A 14,318-nucleotide genomic window follows, 5' to 3' on the forward strand; every position below is an offset into this window, starting at 1 on the left:
GCATTACCGCGTCTGCTCCTTAAATTTACTTTTATTTACTGAGCAGATGCTTTTGCCAAAGCAAGGTACATCTCGGAGAAAAATACAATGAGCGCTTTACATGAAACGATCATTATCAGTCGACTGGGCGTGGCCGCGCTCCCGGGTGCCTCCGAGTCCGAGGCAGGGGAGAGAGAGCGTGCAGGCTGTAGAACGACTGGTCGCAACTGAGAGCAAGTTCAAGGTGTTGACACCAAGTTTCAAGTTTCAAGTTTCAAGTTTATCGTCATAGATACAAGTACCGTGTACAAGTATCATGAAATTCTTCCTGAATGCTTCTCCACAGACTATGAACAAAAACAATAGAAATACTGCACAAAACAATAACAACGACAATGAGTAATGCTAATAAACAATAACAATAAATAATGGTAGCAATAATAACAATAAATAACAGCAGACAGCCAGAGAACTCAGAACATGAGAATGCTTAAAGTGACAGTGTAAGCTACCAATGTGCTTGGAAGGAGCAGTCCAGCTCTAGGAACTAAAGGTGGCACATTCTGGAGTGTTGTATACTCTTACAGCAGTGGGGTAAAAGCTGTTCCTGTACCTAGCAGTGCAGGTTCGAATAGACCTGAGCCGCTTTCCAGATGGCGGAGAAGAGAAAAGTACCCGTGCGGGGTGACTGTGATCTTCCGTGATGCGCATCGTCTCTCTGAGGCACCGTGTGGTGTAGGTGTCCTGGACCGCTGGTAACTGTGCCGATGATTTCCTGTGCTGTTTTTTTTACCACCCTCTGTAGGGCTTTCTTGTCCTGGACGGAGCAGCTGCCACCCCAGGATGTAATACACCCCGTGAGGACGGACTCCACAGCACACCTGTAGAAAGTGGTGAGGACTGTAGTGGACATCCTGGCTTTCTTCAGACACCTGAGGAAGTGGAGGCGTTTATGGGCCTTTTTTGATGGTTCATGCTCAGTCCATGTGAGTTTGGCAGTTAGGGTGACCCCTAGGAATCTGAAGCTGTTGACCCTCTCTACAACGTCCCCTCCTATGCAGATGGGCGCATGACCCGTATCCCATCTCCTGAAGTCAATCATCAGCTCCTTAGTTTTACTGACATTGAGAGACAGGTTGTTGTCTTGGCACCACTCTCTCAGGAACCTCACCTCCTCATCGTTGTTGGTGATCAGACCCACAATGGTGGTATGGTCAGCAAACTTTATGATGGTGTTGGAGCTGTGCCTGGCCACACAGTCACGTGTGAACAAGGAATATAGCACCAAGCTCAGGACGCTTCCCTGTGGAGTGCCAGTGCTCCAGTGCTGAGGATCAGTGGGGAGGAGGTATTTCTGCCAATCCGCACACGCTGGGGTCTGTTGGTGAGGAAATCCAGGATCCGGTTGCACAACGTGGCACTCAGTCCTACACCTAGTAGTTTGTGGATCAGCTTGGTAGGGATGACAGTGTTAAATGTCGAGCTATAGTCCACAAATAATAGCCCTGCATAGCAGTTTTTATTGTCCAGGTGAGCCGGGGTGGTGTGAAGTGTGTGTGATATCGCGTCTTCAGTGGATCTGTTGTGGCGGTAGGCAAACTGCAGTGGGTCCAAAGCATCTGGGATGGTGTCCTTAATGTGTCCCAGCACCAGCCTCTCAAAGCATTTCATTGCAATGGGGGTCAGTGCCACTGAGCGATAGTCCATTCAGACCATCTCAGTCTCATTCACACAGCTGCTTCTCACTACTTTCAAATGCGGACTTGGTTTATTGTGTGAGATCAGATGCCCCAGACTGGGCGAACGGCGGTCTGGAGAAAACAAAATTGATTTTGTTTGTTTAATTTTTTCTCTATTTATAGAGTGATTTTAATCTATGAAATTGATGGCAGATGCTGAAGGTCATTAATGCTTTGTTGAGGTCCGATGATTTCTTGAAGTGCTGATGCTGCACAACCGTCCTCTTGAATACATGAGTTGTGGAATTTTTGGCTATAGGATGATGATTGAGATGAACTGAAGCAAAGTTGTCATGATTGGTATCTGATGTTTTAACTGGTTTTTAATGTTTGTTTTTTCATTGTTCATTGATTTTTGCTAGTATGGTCTTGTGTTTTTTGAGGATATGGAGTTGTGTTGGTATTGTGGTTCTTTTGTTTGCAAATGTTGAATGTTGTATTTGTAGTCTTTCTATTTTTAATTAGCGCTAATAAAGCAAGAAAAAAAATGATGTCTGGACCACTTAATGATCAGTGGCATTAATAACTAATTAGACATGTGGAAAATCGGATATCAGGAGACCGAATATCACTGGATGAGTGCATTAGAACCTTCTGCCAGCAATAAATTGACTTCTAACTAAACCATAAGCAATGTATTTGGCTGATAATGTTTTAGGAAAGGGGGTGCGGTGGCGCAGTGGGTTGGACCGCAGTCCTGCTCTCCGGTGAGTCTGGGGTTCGAGTCCTGCTTGGGGTGCCTTGTGGCGGACTGGTGTCCTGTCCTGGGTGCGTCCCCTTCCCCCTCCGGCCTTACGCCCTGTGTTGCCAGGTAGGCTCTGTGACCCCATAAGGGACAAGCGGTTCTGAAAATGTGTGTGTGTGTGTGTGTGTGTGTGTGTTTTGGGAAAGGATTTCATACCTCACAAAATGGATTAGTATGGGCTTGTGGACATTAAGACACATCGATGACACATTTTTCCATGTTATGGTATTTATTTTTCTAATTTATAGACAATCTAAATATTAACAACCAGTTAATTTACATTTCAGAATGCGATTAGCTCAGAGGTGAATGGTGGGTATAAACCGGGCCAACCTTTAAACGTGTACCGCACCTTTGTTAGTCATCCTACCCGCTAGAGGGCGCAAAACTAGTAAGTGTGGCGGCGCGATGTTTTCCAAATGCGTGCGTAAGTGTCATTTTCCTGCTCGCAGAAATACCATTGTGATGACGTAGTTATGAGGCTGATCGAAGGCGGGCCGCCATTACAGAGTGTTAGTTTCTCTGGGAAGGTCGGAGGGAAGAGGGAACGGGGCACGGAGCGATTCACCTCAGTACAGAATAACTACGTCTGCCCTGAGACAGGCGTTCGAGCCGGGGGCGCTTTGTGGACCACGAACCGGCGGTGTGAACATAACGTGTTGCTGTGTTTCCGCTTCGACTGGGGATCTGATCTCTGCGCAAAAAACCCGTCAGACTGCAGGCAAAAAATAATCTGAGGCAAAAAAAATAAGCCCTCTTTCCCCAGGTCGGCCGTCGGCACCTCAACATCATAAGCGCTGTAGTCGAAACGCGGTCCCTTTTTCTCCGAAGATACTGAATTGAGTTCCAGAATGGACGATAAAGCGTTCACGAAGGAGCTGGACCAGTGGGTCGAGCAGCTGAACGAGTGCAAGCAGCTGACGGAGAACCAGGTTCGGACGCTGTGCGAGAAGGTAGGTGAGCGCCAAGAGAGAACATCCCCCGGGTTCCACCGACGGCGACACCTGTATTTCACACACACAAGTTGAATGATGATGTCCGCGCATTTGGGCTGCTCTGCGTTTCTCCTTTTTCAGTGACATATCTGGCCGACCGTTTTACCAGTCACTCACTGGCCATTTTTTTACACGTTCGTTGGGCTCGCGCTTGAAACGGCTCTTATGATTATCGTGCCGTGGTCCGCTAGTACTAGTAGTGTTACGTTAGAAGGCGTGAAAACGCGTCGCTGGGCACGAGAGCTTCAGGAAACGCGGCTATGACGTCTGCTGACGTCCGCTGGCTGCTGAGTGCTTGTGCTGTGTGATTTCGACATGTTGGTTCCAATCCTGGCCTAATGTGCTCAAGTCCCCGTTCTCTTTTTACTAGTATAAGCTTGGTAACTAAAGATGTGCTTCAGTGGCAGCTTTCTTTCACGTGGGCTTAGGAGAATCACATAAGCTGCCATTCAGCAGGTACTCGATTTTAATTTGTGTTAGTATTACCCTTGTCATTGCTGTGTGTGTGTGTGTGTGTGTGTGTGTGTGTGTGTGTGTGTGTGTGTGTGTGTACATGAGGCCCTGAAACAAATTCCATCTGTGGAAATTAGGCCAACAGATAGATGGATAAAATGGCACAAGTCTACAGCCACACACAGCAAGAAGTGACACCAGAGCAACACAGGAATAAATAAGTAGCGCAAAGAAAAAATAAATAGGCGGTGAGTAGTGTAAAAATACACATAGGATGCAAATAATGTTTTTTAAATTAACAGCTTTTAACCAACAGCGATGTTTAACCAGAGGTGTTAGTGAACAGCAATGGGTCATTGATTTGAACTCTAATATGTTCGGCGAACTGCTGTTTAGAAATGTGTAAAATTGGAGCTGGGAGAACTTTGGGATTTCATAGAAAAAACACCAAATATGCCTTTGTTGAACAAGATGAGAATATTTGATGTTAAACACTGAGCAGTGACACATTTGCATTACTGCTTCATGTGGATTAGAGAAGTTTCTGCCTGTAATTTTATATTGCATGGACTTTGATGCTTAAAATGTACTGGTCTTAATATATCCTGGTAATCTAGGGACTTGCTGGTGTCAGTTACTGAGTGTTTTCACAGCTGTTTCCATATTGTTTGATTTTTCTACGGGGAACTTTTGTTATGGTTAATTTGTACTATGTTGGGGGGTTCTTCCAGCTAATTTTCTGAAACTAACTACTGTGTATCACAGACCTTATCTTAAGTTTACTCTGTGCCAGAGTACAAAAGATGCCTGACACATTCTGTTTCTTGTGGAACATGATACTGTTGTCAGATCTAAGCATTGTTTTGCTTAGCATGCATTTGCCGTGCACTTGTCTTTTAATGTAAGATGCTTCTAAATTCAGTTTATGATTGTATTCTGTACTCACACAGTGGGGTAAGTGCATTTAATGGGTCTGTCTATTTACTGTGCTAGGAATAATTAATCTGTAGCTTGTTATATTTTTGGAAACTTTTATGCTGTACAAAATTGGATTTTTCTTTTAGAAATTTTAAAATGAGACAATTCTGTACATTGCATTCTACATTTGGAGTTCATATTCCCACAGTAGCAGTCTTTCAGATTTTTAGATGGAAACTGCAGTTTCAAATTCTAAAGCTGTTAATGTTTCCAACAATATTTGTAATGTTTTGGGAATCCATAAAACTTGCATCGATTTCTGGTGTAGTTCTGAGGTGCTTGTTCAAAGATGTGACCCAGTTGCTGATTTAAAAAATAGGCCTGAACACTCCAAGCATTGTTGGTGAGCCATGTCCTGGATTTCCTGTACTTTTGTCAGTATAGGCCAGTTGAAAAAGAAATCACTTTAAGTTTATGATGGATGTGCTCAGTTTGTGGATATATAACACACTGATACTGTTTCTAAGCTTTCCATCCTTGCGATTGAATCCGAAATCAGTGGTGCTGCAATGGAGGTTGAAAGTGAACTACTCTAGGGGTGTGGTACTTCTATCATTGTAAACTGATACCCAGCACCACATTTCTGCTTGGCAGGCTAAAGAAATCCTGACCAAGGAGTCAAATGTGCAAGAGGTACGCTGCCCCGTCACGGTCTGCGGAGACGTTCATGGCCAGTTCCACGACCTTATGGAACTCTTCCGGATCGGAGGCAAATCTCCCGACACCAATTACCTTTTCATGGGAGACTATGTGGACAGAGGCTACTATTCAGTGGAGACGGTGACACTTCTTGTAGCATTAAAGGTAAGGCTTGGAAGAATCCCTAAAAACACTTCCAGTGGAACACTGAAAAGTCTATTACGTTGTACACAAAAAGTAAAACTGTGTGTAAAATGTATAGTAGCAATATACATGTAGTTTATTTTGTTGTGGTCTTTGTAACATCACTCAAGTCTTCAAAGCACTCAGTGTTCTAGCATAGCTAAATTGAGGTTTATGAGTCAAACCTAAGCTCTCAAAAGCTATTCAGGGCACTTCTTCTGAGACCATTTTGTCCCAAGGATATGGCCTGCTTCTGGTCCTTCAGGTTCGCTATCCGGAGCGCATTACAATACTGAGGGGCAACCATGAGAGTAGGCAGATCACACAAGTATACGGCTTCTATGACGAGTGCCTGAGGAAATACGGCAACGCCAACGTGTGGAAATACTTCACTGACCTCTTCGACTATCTTCCCCTGACTGCCCTGGTTGATGGACAGGTGAGTCCAGCACCGTGATGATTTGGCGGAGTTTTAGTGCTTTTAAAATGAGGACTTTGAAAAACGGTAGCATATCAATTTGAAATAATATATATACCCTGATGTAACTTGTACATGTGTGGGTCATGAACCTATTACTTCTGGCTTACTGGTATTTAACCATATCTAATTACATGGGACATCCAGTTTTTTCCAAAAGTGGGCAGCTATATTATCCAACTAGTCACATGGATTTCTTTCACTGATTTTATTTTTCAAGTATGCAGTAGTTAACTAAGAATAAATTGTATAATGTAATGTGAAGACATTTGGAAGAGAGAGAGTGTCAAATGCTGAACGGGACAGGACTGAAATGACCGGTTTATTAGCAATAGGTCAGTATTCCCCTGTTCTAGCTCTTTAGTTTAATTTTAATGAATGATTGTTCTAGTTTCACAAATTGGAGGTGATATGTCCCCATATAACTTAGTAACTATACATTTTCTTTCTCCAGATTGCACAAGTGAACTGTTAGCATTTAGATAAACACCACATAAAATAATTGTTTACGGATGCTGATTTTTTTTTCCTCTTTTCTTTTCTTTTCCTCCCCTCTTCATCCTGTTAGATATTCTGCCTGCATGGTGGCCTTTCTCCCTCAATAGACACGTTGGATCATATCCGGGCATTGGATCGCCTGCAGGAGGTTCCACACGAGGTCAGTATCAAGGTCGAATACTGTAGAACACTTGCGATCAGACAAAATCATCTGCTGGTGTAATATTTTGCCATTTTGTTTAGTCCACTGTAACCTTCAAACACAAACATTTTTCCTTTTAATCAACTTTGACTGATCCTATAAACATGTAAAATTTTTCATTATCATTCAAGAATGCCAAAGACAAGCTGTAAACATTGGAAACGAGTTGTTAGGCAGTCTAACATTGCTATTCAATATGTGTGTTTTACTGCCGTGTATTGGCTTGGCACGTAAACATAGATGGTGTTTTAAATGTTACAATTTTTAAAAAAAATCTCAACTGGGGTGGAGAAATGTGCGCTTATAACATAGAATTTCTTCATACATAAAATAACATTTCTGTCCATATAGGCGATCTTATGCTCTCACAATGGGTTAAACCACAGGGCAAAAAGTTTTGCATTTATTCATTTAGCTGATGCTTTTATATCTTTAACAGCCTCCCAGCAAACTATTTTGTGGAGTAATGAATGAGCGCTCATTATCTTTGCGTCCTAGGGTCCAATGTGTGACCTGCTTTGGTCAGACCCTGATGACCGTGGAGGCTGGGGAATCTCACCCCGCGGTGCTGGATATACCTTTGGTCAGGACATTTCCGAAACCTTCAACCATGCCAATGGTCTAACCCTTGTGTCCCGTGCACACCAGCTTGTCATGGAGGTAAGCCGTGACTTTTTCGTGTTTGTGTACACAACAGTGCTGAGAATAATTCAAATGTTGGAGTTCAACAAATTAACATGTTAATTTGAGAGGTTGGGTTTATGCTTTATGTATTTTGTTATGAAAATCAAATATTTAAATTTAGTGTATTTTTGGGTATTTCCTGTCTTGCTGATTATATTAGGAAAAGTTGAACTGTAGTGCAACATTAACAGGAGCTGTTGGTGTGTGGGCTGGCTACTAGACAAGTGGTATGTGGTGCAGAGTGGTGGCTGTAGCTGCAATGCAGGAGTTAGGCTGCTTAACAGTGATGAATTATTCAGAAGGCTCTTGCGCTCTTATTTGTATTTATAGTGTTGCCTGTCTCTACCCCTGGGTGCTGTCACACGGAAGGGTTAAGAGATCAGATGGATGACTTTGGAGAGAAGATTCACTTAGGGTCTTGCATTTACAGGAGATGCTGAAATTGTTTGCTTTGTGTTCCTCAGTTGAAGTTGGGGGAGAGGTGGTGGTTTTCTTTTTAAGACACTTGATTTGAAGCGATACTTCAGCGGGGTGGAAAACCTGTTGTAGATTATCAAAAATGATTTGGTATTCTGAGGTGTGTAGTACCTGAATTACTATCTTCATTAATGGTTTTTTCCCCCCCCTTTAACCCCAGTAAAGTACAATCATTTACATATCAGTCAGGGTATATGTGAATATTCAGAACAGTTTAACAGAAGCAGAACACTGTGACTTCTGCCTAGGCAGTGACTAATGGTTAGTTTAATTGAAGTACGCTAAATGTTTTAAGTGTTTGTTAGGAAATCAGTTGATCTATTCAAAGTCCTACCAAGCTATTGAGGCTGCAGTGACACTTTGATTGTCCTCTTGTATATTTTATAAATGTACATATTTGTGCTTAAACAGTTTGATCTGGTCAGCATGTATGTTTCCTACAGCAGATACTTCTTTATAGCCTCTGTGCAGCCTTTAGATTAAAAGCTGTTCTATACTAATTAAACATTTCTCTTGGTTTTGTAGCATTTTTTTACTCTTCACTTTTCAAATGGAAAACACTAGTGTCAGTTGACTATACTAGATAAAAAGGATGTCTGTACTGACTTCATGAATTCTGTAAAGTTTTTTTTTTTTTAAACTCAACTTCTGTGTATTTATATTGTTGGTAACTTTGCAGTTTCTACAAATGTGTGCTGGTCTTTCAGTATTAACTATTAGAAACACCTGTTTTGTTCCTTGGATCTGTTGCATCAGTGACAAAAGTGAATAAATTTCACCACATTTAGACAACTCATGTTCATGAACTTAATGTGAAATTTAAAAATGTATGATTTCTAAAATATTTACAGTATACTTAAACCTTTCTCTTTTTTTCAGGGGTACAACTGGTGTCATGACAGAAATGTTGTCACCATTTTCAGTGCACCAAACTACTGCTATCGCTGTGGCAACCAAGCTGCCATCATGGAACTGGACGATACTCTTAAATACTCTTTGTAAGTAATGGATCCTAAACGCCTTTGGGTAAAAAGTCTCAGATACAATATGGATGAAGTTAAAGTTATGGATTTAGCTTAGTGTAAGCAGATGTAAAAGCAGCTACCCTACCACCTTAAATGCTCCAGGTGGGTAAGGAGCATGCATTAATGGTCTGATGTGTTCTTTTCTGTGTGTTGCCAGCCTTCAGTTTGACCCAGCGCCTCGGCGTGGAGAGCCCCATGTCACCCGGCGCACTCCTGACTACTTCCTGTAAACTTACAGGACATCTACAGCAAAGTGAAAACTCATTTTATATTATGTAATAAATAAAAAAAGAAAAGTGGGTTACAACATGAACGTACTAACATGGACCAAAATGTGCCATATTAGTGGTAAGCATTTAGTGCACCCGTACCGAATTGCCCGTTGTCTCAGTACTGCAACAAACATTTCCCATTTAGCCTTCTGCTCTACAGCTCAAGTCTCAAAAGCCTGCTGTATACAATGGTAGTAATGTTTTTCTCCTTCCTGAACTGTACATAAGAGAATTGTGACTTGCTTTGCTTTTTTCCCTCCAACTTTACTGGATAAAATGTAAAAATTTTTGCAACAATTAGCAAATGCCCAGCATGTGAGATAGTATTTTTTAATGTACAAGCTTACCTGCCCACCCTCCTTACTTCACCACACACTATATCAAGGAATGAATGCTTCATGGAAGGAAAAACATCTTCCTCAGTGAGAGTGTATGCTTTCATGCACAAGGACCCCTCACCCTTATTACTCCTACCCTTGTCTACTCTTACTGTTTACTGTATCTTTTCTGTATATTTGTCATGAAGTGACTGCATCTTCTTTGGTGTATTGAAAAAAATAAAGTACTTTTGATCATTAACAGGTCACTGAGCACAGATGTCTTTTTCATAAAGGCATGGTGTTGATTTTATTGGCTAAAGGAACAGAAAGGACATCAGCACTGTCCTGATAACTGTTTCCATAATGGTGGATTTTATCACCTTTATCCACATGGATATTCTTTTTCCATTTCCTCAGCACACGGCTACACTGAGAACACCCATAACAAAGCACCCTAGAAGCTGTAACTTAGGCTGTGGAGGTGTCTTTTTCCTCTATATTGAGGACAGTATCTGTGTCAATACCGGCATCCTCCAGGCTTAAGTCCTGTCCTGTGTCCAGGGCTCTACGTGGATAGGAGGTGCAAACTGTGTAGAGGGCTGGAGGGTATCCAATCTTTTGCATCCACTGCAGGAGAGTCTGCACAAAATAGCAATTCACCTTTTCATCTTTCAGTACAGTTCCTGTTACTCACTATTCATTGTTGCGTTATTCATTCATGTAACTTTTCAGCCCCTTTGAGCATCACTGGATTTGTGACATCTCCTTTGTTTGTCTTTTCCCAGGAGTCCCTCCTGGCAGTTAACATGTCAAATAAAGGAACAGTGCATGTCTTGGTACAGGCAAAGCGTGACAATTCCAAGACCTGTCTTTAGGAGGCGCCAGTGCAACATCTGAGCAAGGCACTCATTTACACCACCAGGCAAAACAATGAATGATGGGCACCTGTGACTTCTCTGCAAGGTCATCAGATGACAGAACAGATCCCAGAAAGTCTGGGAAGTAGGTCTTTCACCAGTAAGAAAGCATCCCTTGGCTAAGCCTTTTGTTAGTTCTGACTTAACTGTAGCTGTGATCATTTTTCTATACTTTCACTAATTTCTCCAGTTTTAGACCCTGCAATTCTTATTTTAAAGAAGCCTTTCTTTGTAATCAAAACACACATGTTCAAACAGTTCAAAACAAAGAAACAAGTTTATATCAAAACAGATATAAATGTAAAACAAGTCACTATGAGAAACACACCAATATGTGAATATTGCATAAACACAGTACTTAGAAATAAAGCCTACCAGCGAGCTGTGTGACTTCAAGAATTTCCTTTGGAGGGTTCTTCCACTGGGACATCTCAAGACCACCCTCACAACCTAACAGTGTTAGAATTGAAAATCAAGAGAGTACTGAACTTAGCGTGCTCAAATAAGCTTAAAAAAAAAATAAAAAAATCATATACTTGTCTTTAATCAGGGCGTCTCTCTCCCCCCCTCTAAATTTTTAAAGTTGGATGCATACAATATTATTGACTCCTGGGGAAATGTAAGTAATTAAGTATTGAGCACAAATTCTGATAGCCAAAATATCACAGGAATCACCCCAACTACTTTCAATAAATTCCATTATTGGTGGGAGTTTGCTTTTAGATTTTTCTTCTATATCAAACATGTTATCTGGAGTGTATTAATTTTCATTTTAATTATCCCAGTAGGAAATAAAAACACACTTACCCCCTCATCATTTTCCAATGGTTCATCTGGCAGAATAATAACCTTAAAAAAATAGATTACTTATATTCTGGTATAAGAAAGAGTTTTGAGCATGTTCTTGACCTCTGCTTTGCAACAAATAAATATTTTAGCCAGTCAGCTAACTAGGGCAAATCACTGTAGTAGGCTGCACAGTGACAAGGGATGATTTGTGACCAGATGGAAGGTAAGGATCCCTGCTATTGTACAACTTGAACTGCTACACAAAATAATCCAGTTCTATATACTAGTACAACTGTAGCCTGTGTTGTTTTGGACTGAAACTTCTAAGTAGTAACAATTACTAATTAATACATTAATACACACCTTCTTTTCCTGAGGGGGATCAGGCTGCACAAGGATCCTAGTAGCACTCTCTGGGATCTTTCTCCTCCGCATAGCCCTTACATTGGGGGTATCATCTAAGTCCTCATCGTCCAGGTGCTCCGTGACCAATTCACCCTCCTGCATCATAAAAACACAATGGCAACAGTGGAAGTGCATTGATATGACCACAAATTAATATTTTTTAAAAAAAAAAAAAAGTCTAGAGTCTGGAAGTAAAGCAAAAAGAAAAATTTTTATTGACTAACTACAATGCTAAGCTTATTACGTTATTCGTCGAAAGATTAGACAGGTTTTTTTCTTGCCAATGCAACAAAAATTATCTGAAATTTTCCATACACAATAAGATAGCATCCATCCCAGTTCTATTGACATGATAGTTATGTTTATTATAAGTGATCTACACTTTTTTTTTTTTTTTTTTAAAGTTTTCTTAATTTCACCATTTGAGCACAGACATGAATGCCTGGTGGTGCATGAACTCAGAAGTGTCATTTTCAATAGTAGTGAGAAATCAGTTCCCAACCCCTAGCAGCTGGCCTGGGGAGAGCTTCCAAGCCTCTCCTGTCATACGGTAGAAGCGTTCCTCCTTCTTCCTTAGCTTGGACTCTTGACGAGGCATCAGCACAGACTCATGATATGCAGCAGCCTGGAAATTATGTAGTTATTATTATTATCACCACCACCACCAACTGAATGAACCGAACATCAAAGGACATCAAAAAGTGAAGAGACCAGATAATAAAATTATTCTAATCAAATGTAAAGCCAAATATATGTGAGTACCTAGAAATTATGTAGATATTAATGTCATAAACCTTTAATAAAATAATTTAGGAATCTCTACATCAGGCCAGAATCAAGCTTTAAAAGTAAAAATTAAACCCACAACCAAGTAGGAGGTTAAAATTACACAATCGTAAACATTTAAAGCAATATTTTGATTCCACTGGATCTATAAAAAGCAACAGCTCTAAACATATTCACATCCATAATGTGGCCCCTGTCATATATTTGATCCTCCTTCTACAGGAAGAAGGAGCTTCCAAATTTTTTCTTTATCACCTTGTTGCAGAGTGTCTCCTGTTGCTCTTTTCTGGCCTGCTCTTGCCTCCGTTTCATATCTTCATCTGGATTTGAGAAAGTCTAATTAGGGATTAACAAAACGACAAGAACTTCAGTCACAACACTGAAGGTCACCGGAGACACTCGCACCTTCATTCCGAGAGCGAGGAGGTGGCGCTGAAGCAGAGGAGGACCTGAGCCTGGGATAAAGGATAGACACGAGCCAGCTGGACAGGAGCACCAGGAAGAGAGCGCGTCCCACCAGCAGCAGGATATCTTGGAAGCCTATCGAGAGAGAGAGAGAGAGAGAGAGAGAGAGAGAGAGAGAGAGAGAGAGAGAGAGAAAGTGAGTGAGTTGTGTCCCTTCACACACACAGCCCTTATCCGCATCTTACTTACACACTAACATACACACAGCAGAAATGTTTCTTTTCTACAACAGGTCGGACGCAGCCTCACAACTTCAATCAAGGTCAAGGTCCCAAGCATCTGGGGATAAAATTAAGTTTATATCCATATCCATCGAGAGAAAACGGGAGGAATCAGGATGCAGAAAGTTACCCTGTGAAACATGATGGTCAAGATGCGGCAGAGCGATCACTAATAACCAAACAATCACAACATAAGTGTTTATGGAACAGTTATGTATAACAATCTTTGGTATTTTTACGGGAAAGACAACAATCATGTCAGAGCAGCACATGATAATAAAAACAAGATACATGATCATGATCATGATGAAGAAACTGACAGTTTGATCAATTCATACTACAAAAGACAAGCTACCGTTCAGGCAACATCCTAACTGGATATTTCTTAAAAAGGAACTTATTATGTCTCGGAAATTACCTGCTTTGTAGGAACTTTTCATGTATACAATACTCAGAAAAGAGAGGAACAGGATTCCCAAGAGAGCGACAGTCCGGCTGACAGCCATTCTATTGTCTTCTGAAGTCCAGTACCTTCAGCTTCTTATAACTTAAAATTTTTATTCGCGCGGCACCACATGAATTAATTTATACATGATATCGTCCAGGCAGGTTCCAGAACCGACCAGGAAAATACAGCGACGCTTCATCCAAACGACCTGTGAACCACACTCCATTGCGCATGCTCCATCAAGTACCAGCACGGACACTTCACTGCGCATGCTCTATCAAGTGCAAACACGTACACTTCACTGCGCATGCTCCATCGAATACCAGCACGTCCACTTCACAGCGCATGCTCTATCAAGTGCCAACACGTACACTTACATTTACATTATATTTACATTTATTCATTTAGCAGACGCTTTTGTTCAAAGCGACGTACATCTCAGCAAAAGTACAATTTATGAATTATATTAAGAGAAAGAGACATAGCTGCAGACATGAAAGTCTCAAGTACGCTCCAAGCTGCGCGTGCTCCATGAAGTATAATAAAACCCAGACCTCAGCGCTTATGAGCCAGGGTCTGAGCGTTGGCCTTGTAGTTTTGTTTTACTTCACGTTGTCCAC

At 41.3% G+C, this 14,318-nt stretch overlaps 2 protein-coding genes across 2 annotated transcripts; one reads left to right on the top strand and one right to left on the bottom strand.

Annotated features, from left to right (window-relative positions):
* The first annotated feature begins 2,919 nt into the window (after nt 1-2,919).
* On the top strand, nt 2,920-9,925 carry ppp2cb (protein phosphatase 2, catalytic subunit, beta isozyme). Its single transcript, XM_018744845.2, has 7 exons — nt 2,920-3,416; nt 5,484-5,693; nt 5,977-6,150; nt 6,758-6,847; nt 7,388-7,549; nt 8,930-9,048; nt 9,233-9,925. Exons 1-7 carry the CDS (start codon nt 3,315-3,317, stop codon nt 9,303-9,305), a joined length of 930 nt encoding a protein of 309 aa, XP_018600361.1. The 5' UTR covers nt 2,920-3,314; the 3' UTR covers nt 9,306-9,925.
* A 19-nt stretch (nt 9,926-9,944) lies between these two features.
* Nucleotides 9,945-13,947, bottom strand: ubxn8 (UBX domain protein 8). Its single transcript, XM_018744846.2, has 8 exons — nt 13,669-13,947; nt 12,970-13,104; nt 12,820-12,884; nt 12,281-12,403; nt 11,737-11,874; nt 11,392-11,433; nt 10,960-11,034; nt 9,945-10,306 (listed from the first exon to the last, which is right to left on the bottom strand). Exons 1-8 carry the CDS (start codon nt 13,754-13,756, stop codon nt 10,136-10,138), a joined length of 837 nt encoding a protein of 278 aa, XP_018600362.1. The 5' UTR covers nt 13,757-13,947; the 3' UTR covers nt 9,945-10,135.
* Between the last annotated feature and the right edge of the window lie 371 nt (nt 13,948-14,318).

The sequence above is a fragment of the Scleropages formosus genome, chromosome 6 (assembly GCF_900964775.1).
Source record: "Scleropages formosus chromosome 6, fSclFor1.1, whole genome shotgun sequence".
Lineage (NCBI taxonomy): Eukaryota > Metazoa > Chordata > Actinopteri > Osteoglossiformes > Osteoglossidae > Scleropages > Scleropages formosus.

Bases quoted from the DNA above. Each gene is read 5' to 3' on its own strand.
- ppp2cb (XM_018744845.2), top strand. From the start codon at position 3,315: ATGGACGATAAAGCGTTCACGAAGGAGCTGGACCAGTGGGTCGAGCAG. The intron at 3,417-5,483 runs GTAGGTGAGCGC...TCTGCTTGGCAG, and splicing joins TTCGGACGCTGTGCGAGAAG to GCTAAAGAAATCCTGACCAA. The intron at 7,550-8,929 runs GTAAGCCGTGAC...TCTTTTTTTCAG, and splicing joins CACACCAGCTTGTCATGGAG to GGGTACAACTGGTGTCATGA.
- ubxn8 (XM_018744846.2), bottom strand. From the start codon at position 13,756: ATGGCTGTCAGCCGGACTGTCGCTCTCTTGGGAATCCTGTTCCTCTCT. The intron at 13,105-13,668 runs GTAATTTCCGAG...CTCTCTCGATAG, and splicing joins GAAAAGTTCCTACAAAGCAG to GCTTCCAAGATATCCTGCTG. The intron at 11,035-11,391 runs GTAAGTGTGTTT...TAACACTGTTAG, and splicing joins CATTGGAAAATGATGAGGGG to GTTGTGAGGGTGGTCTTGAG.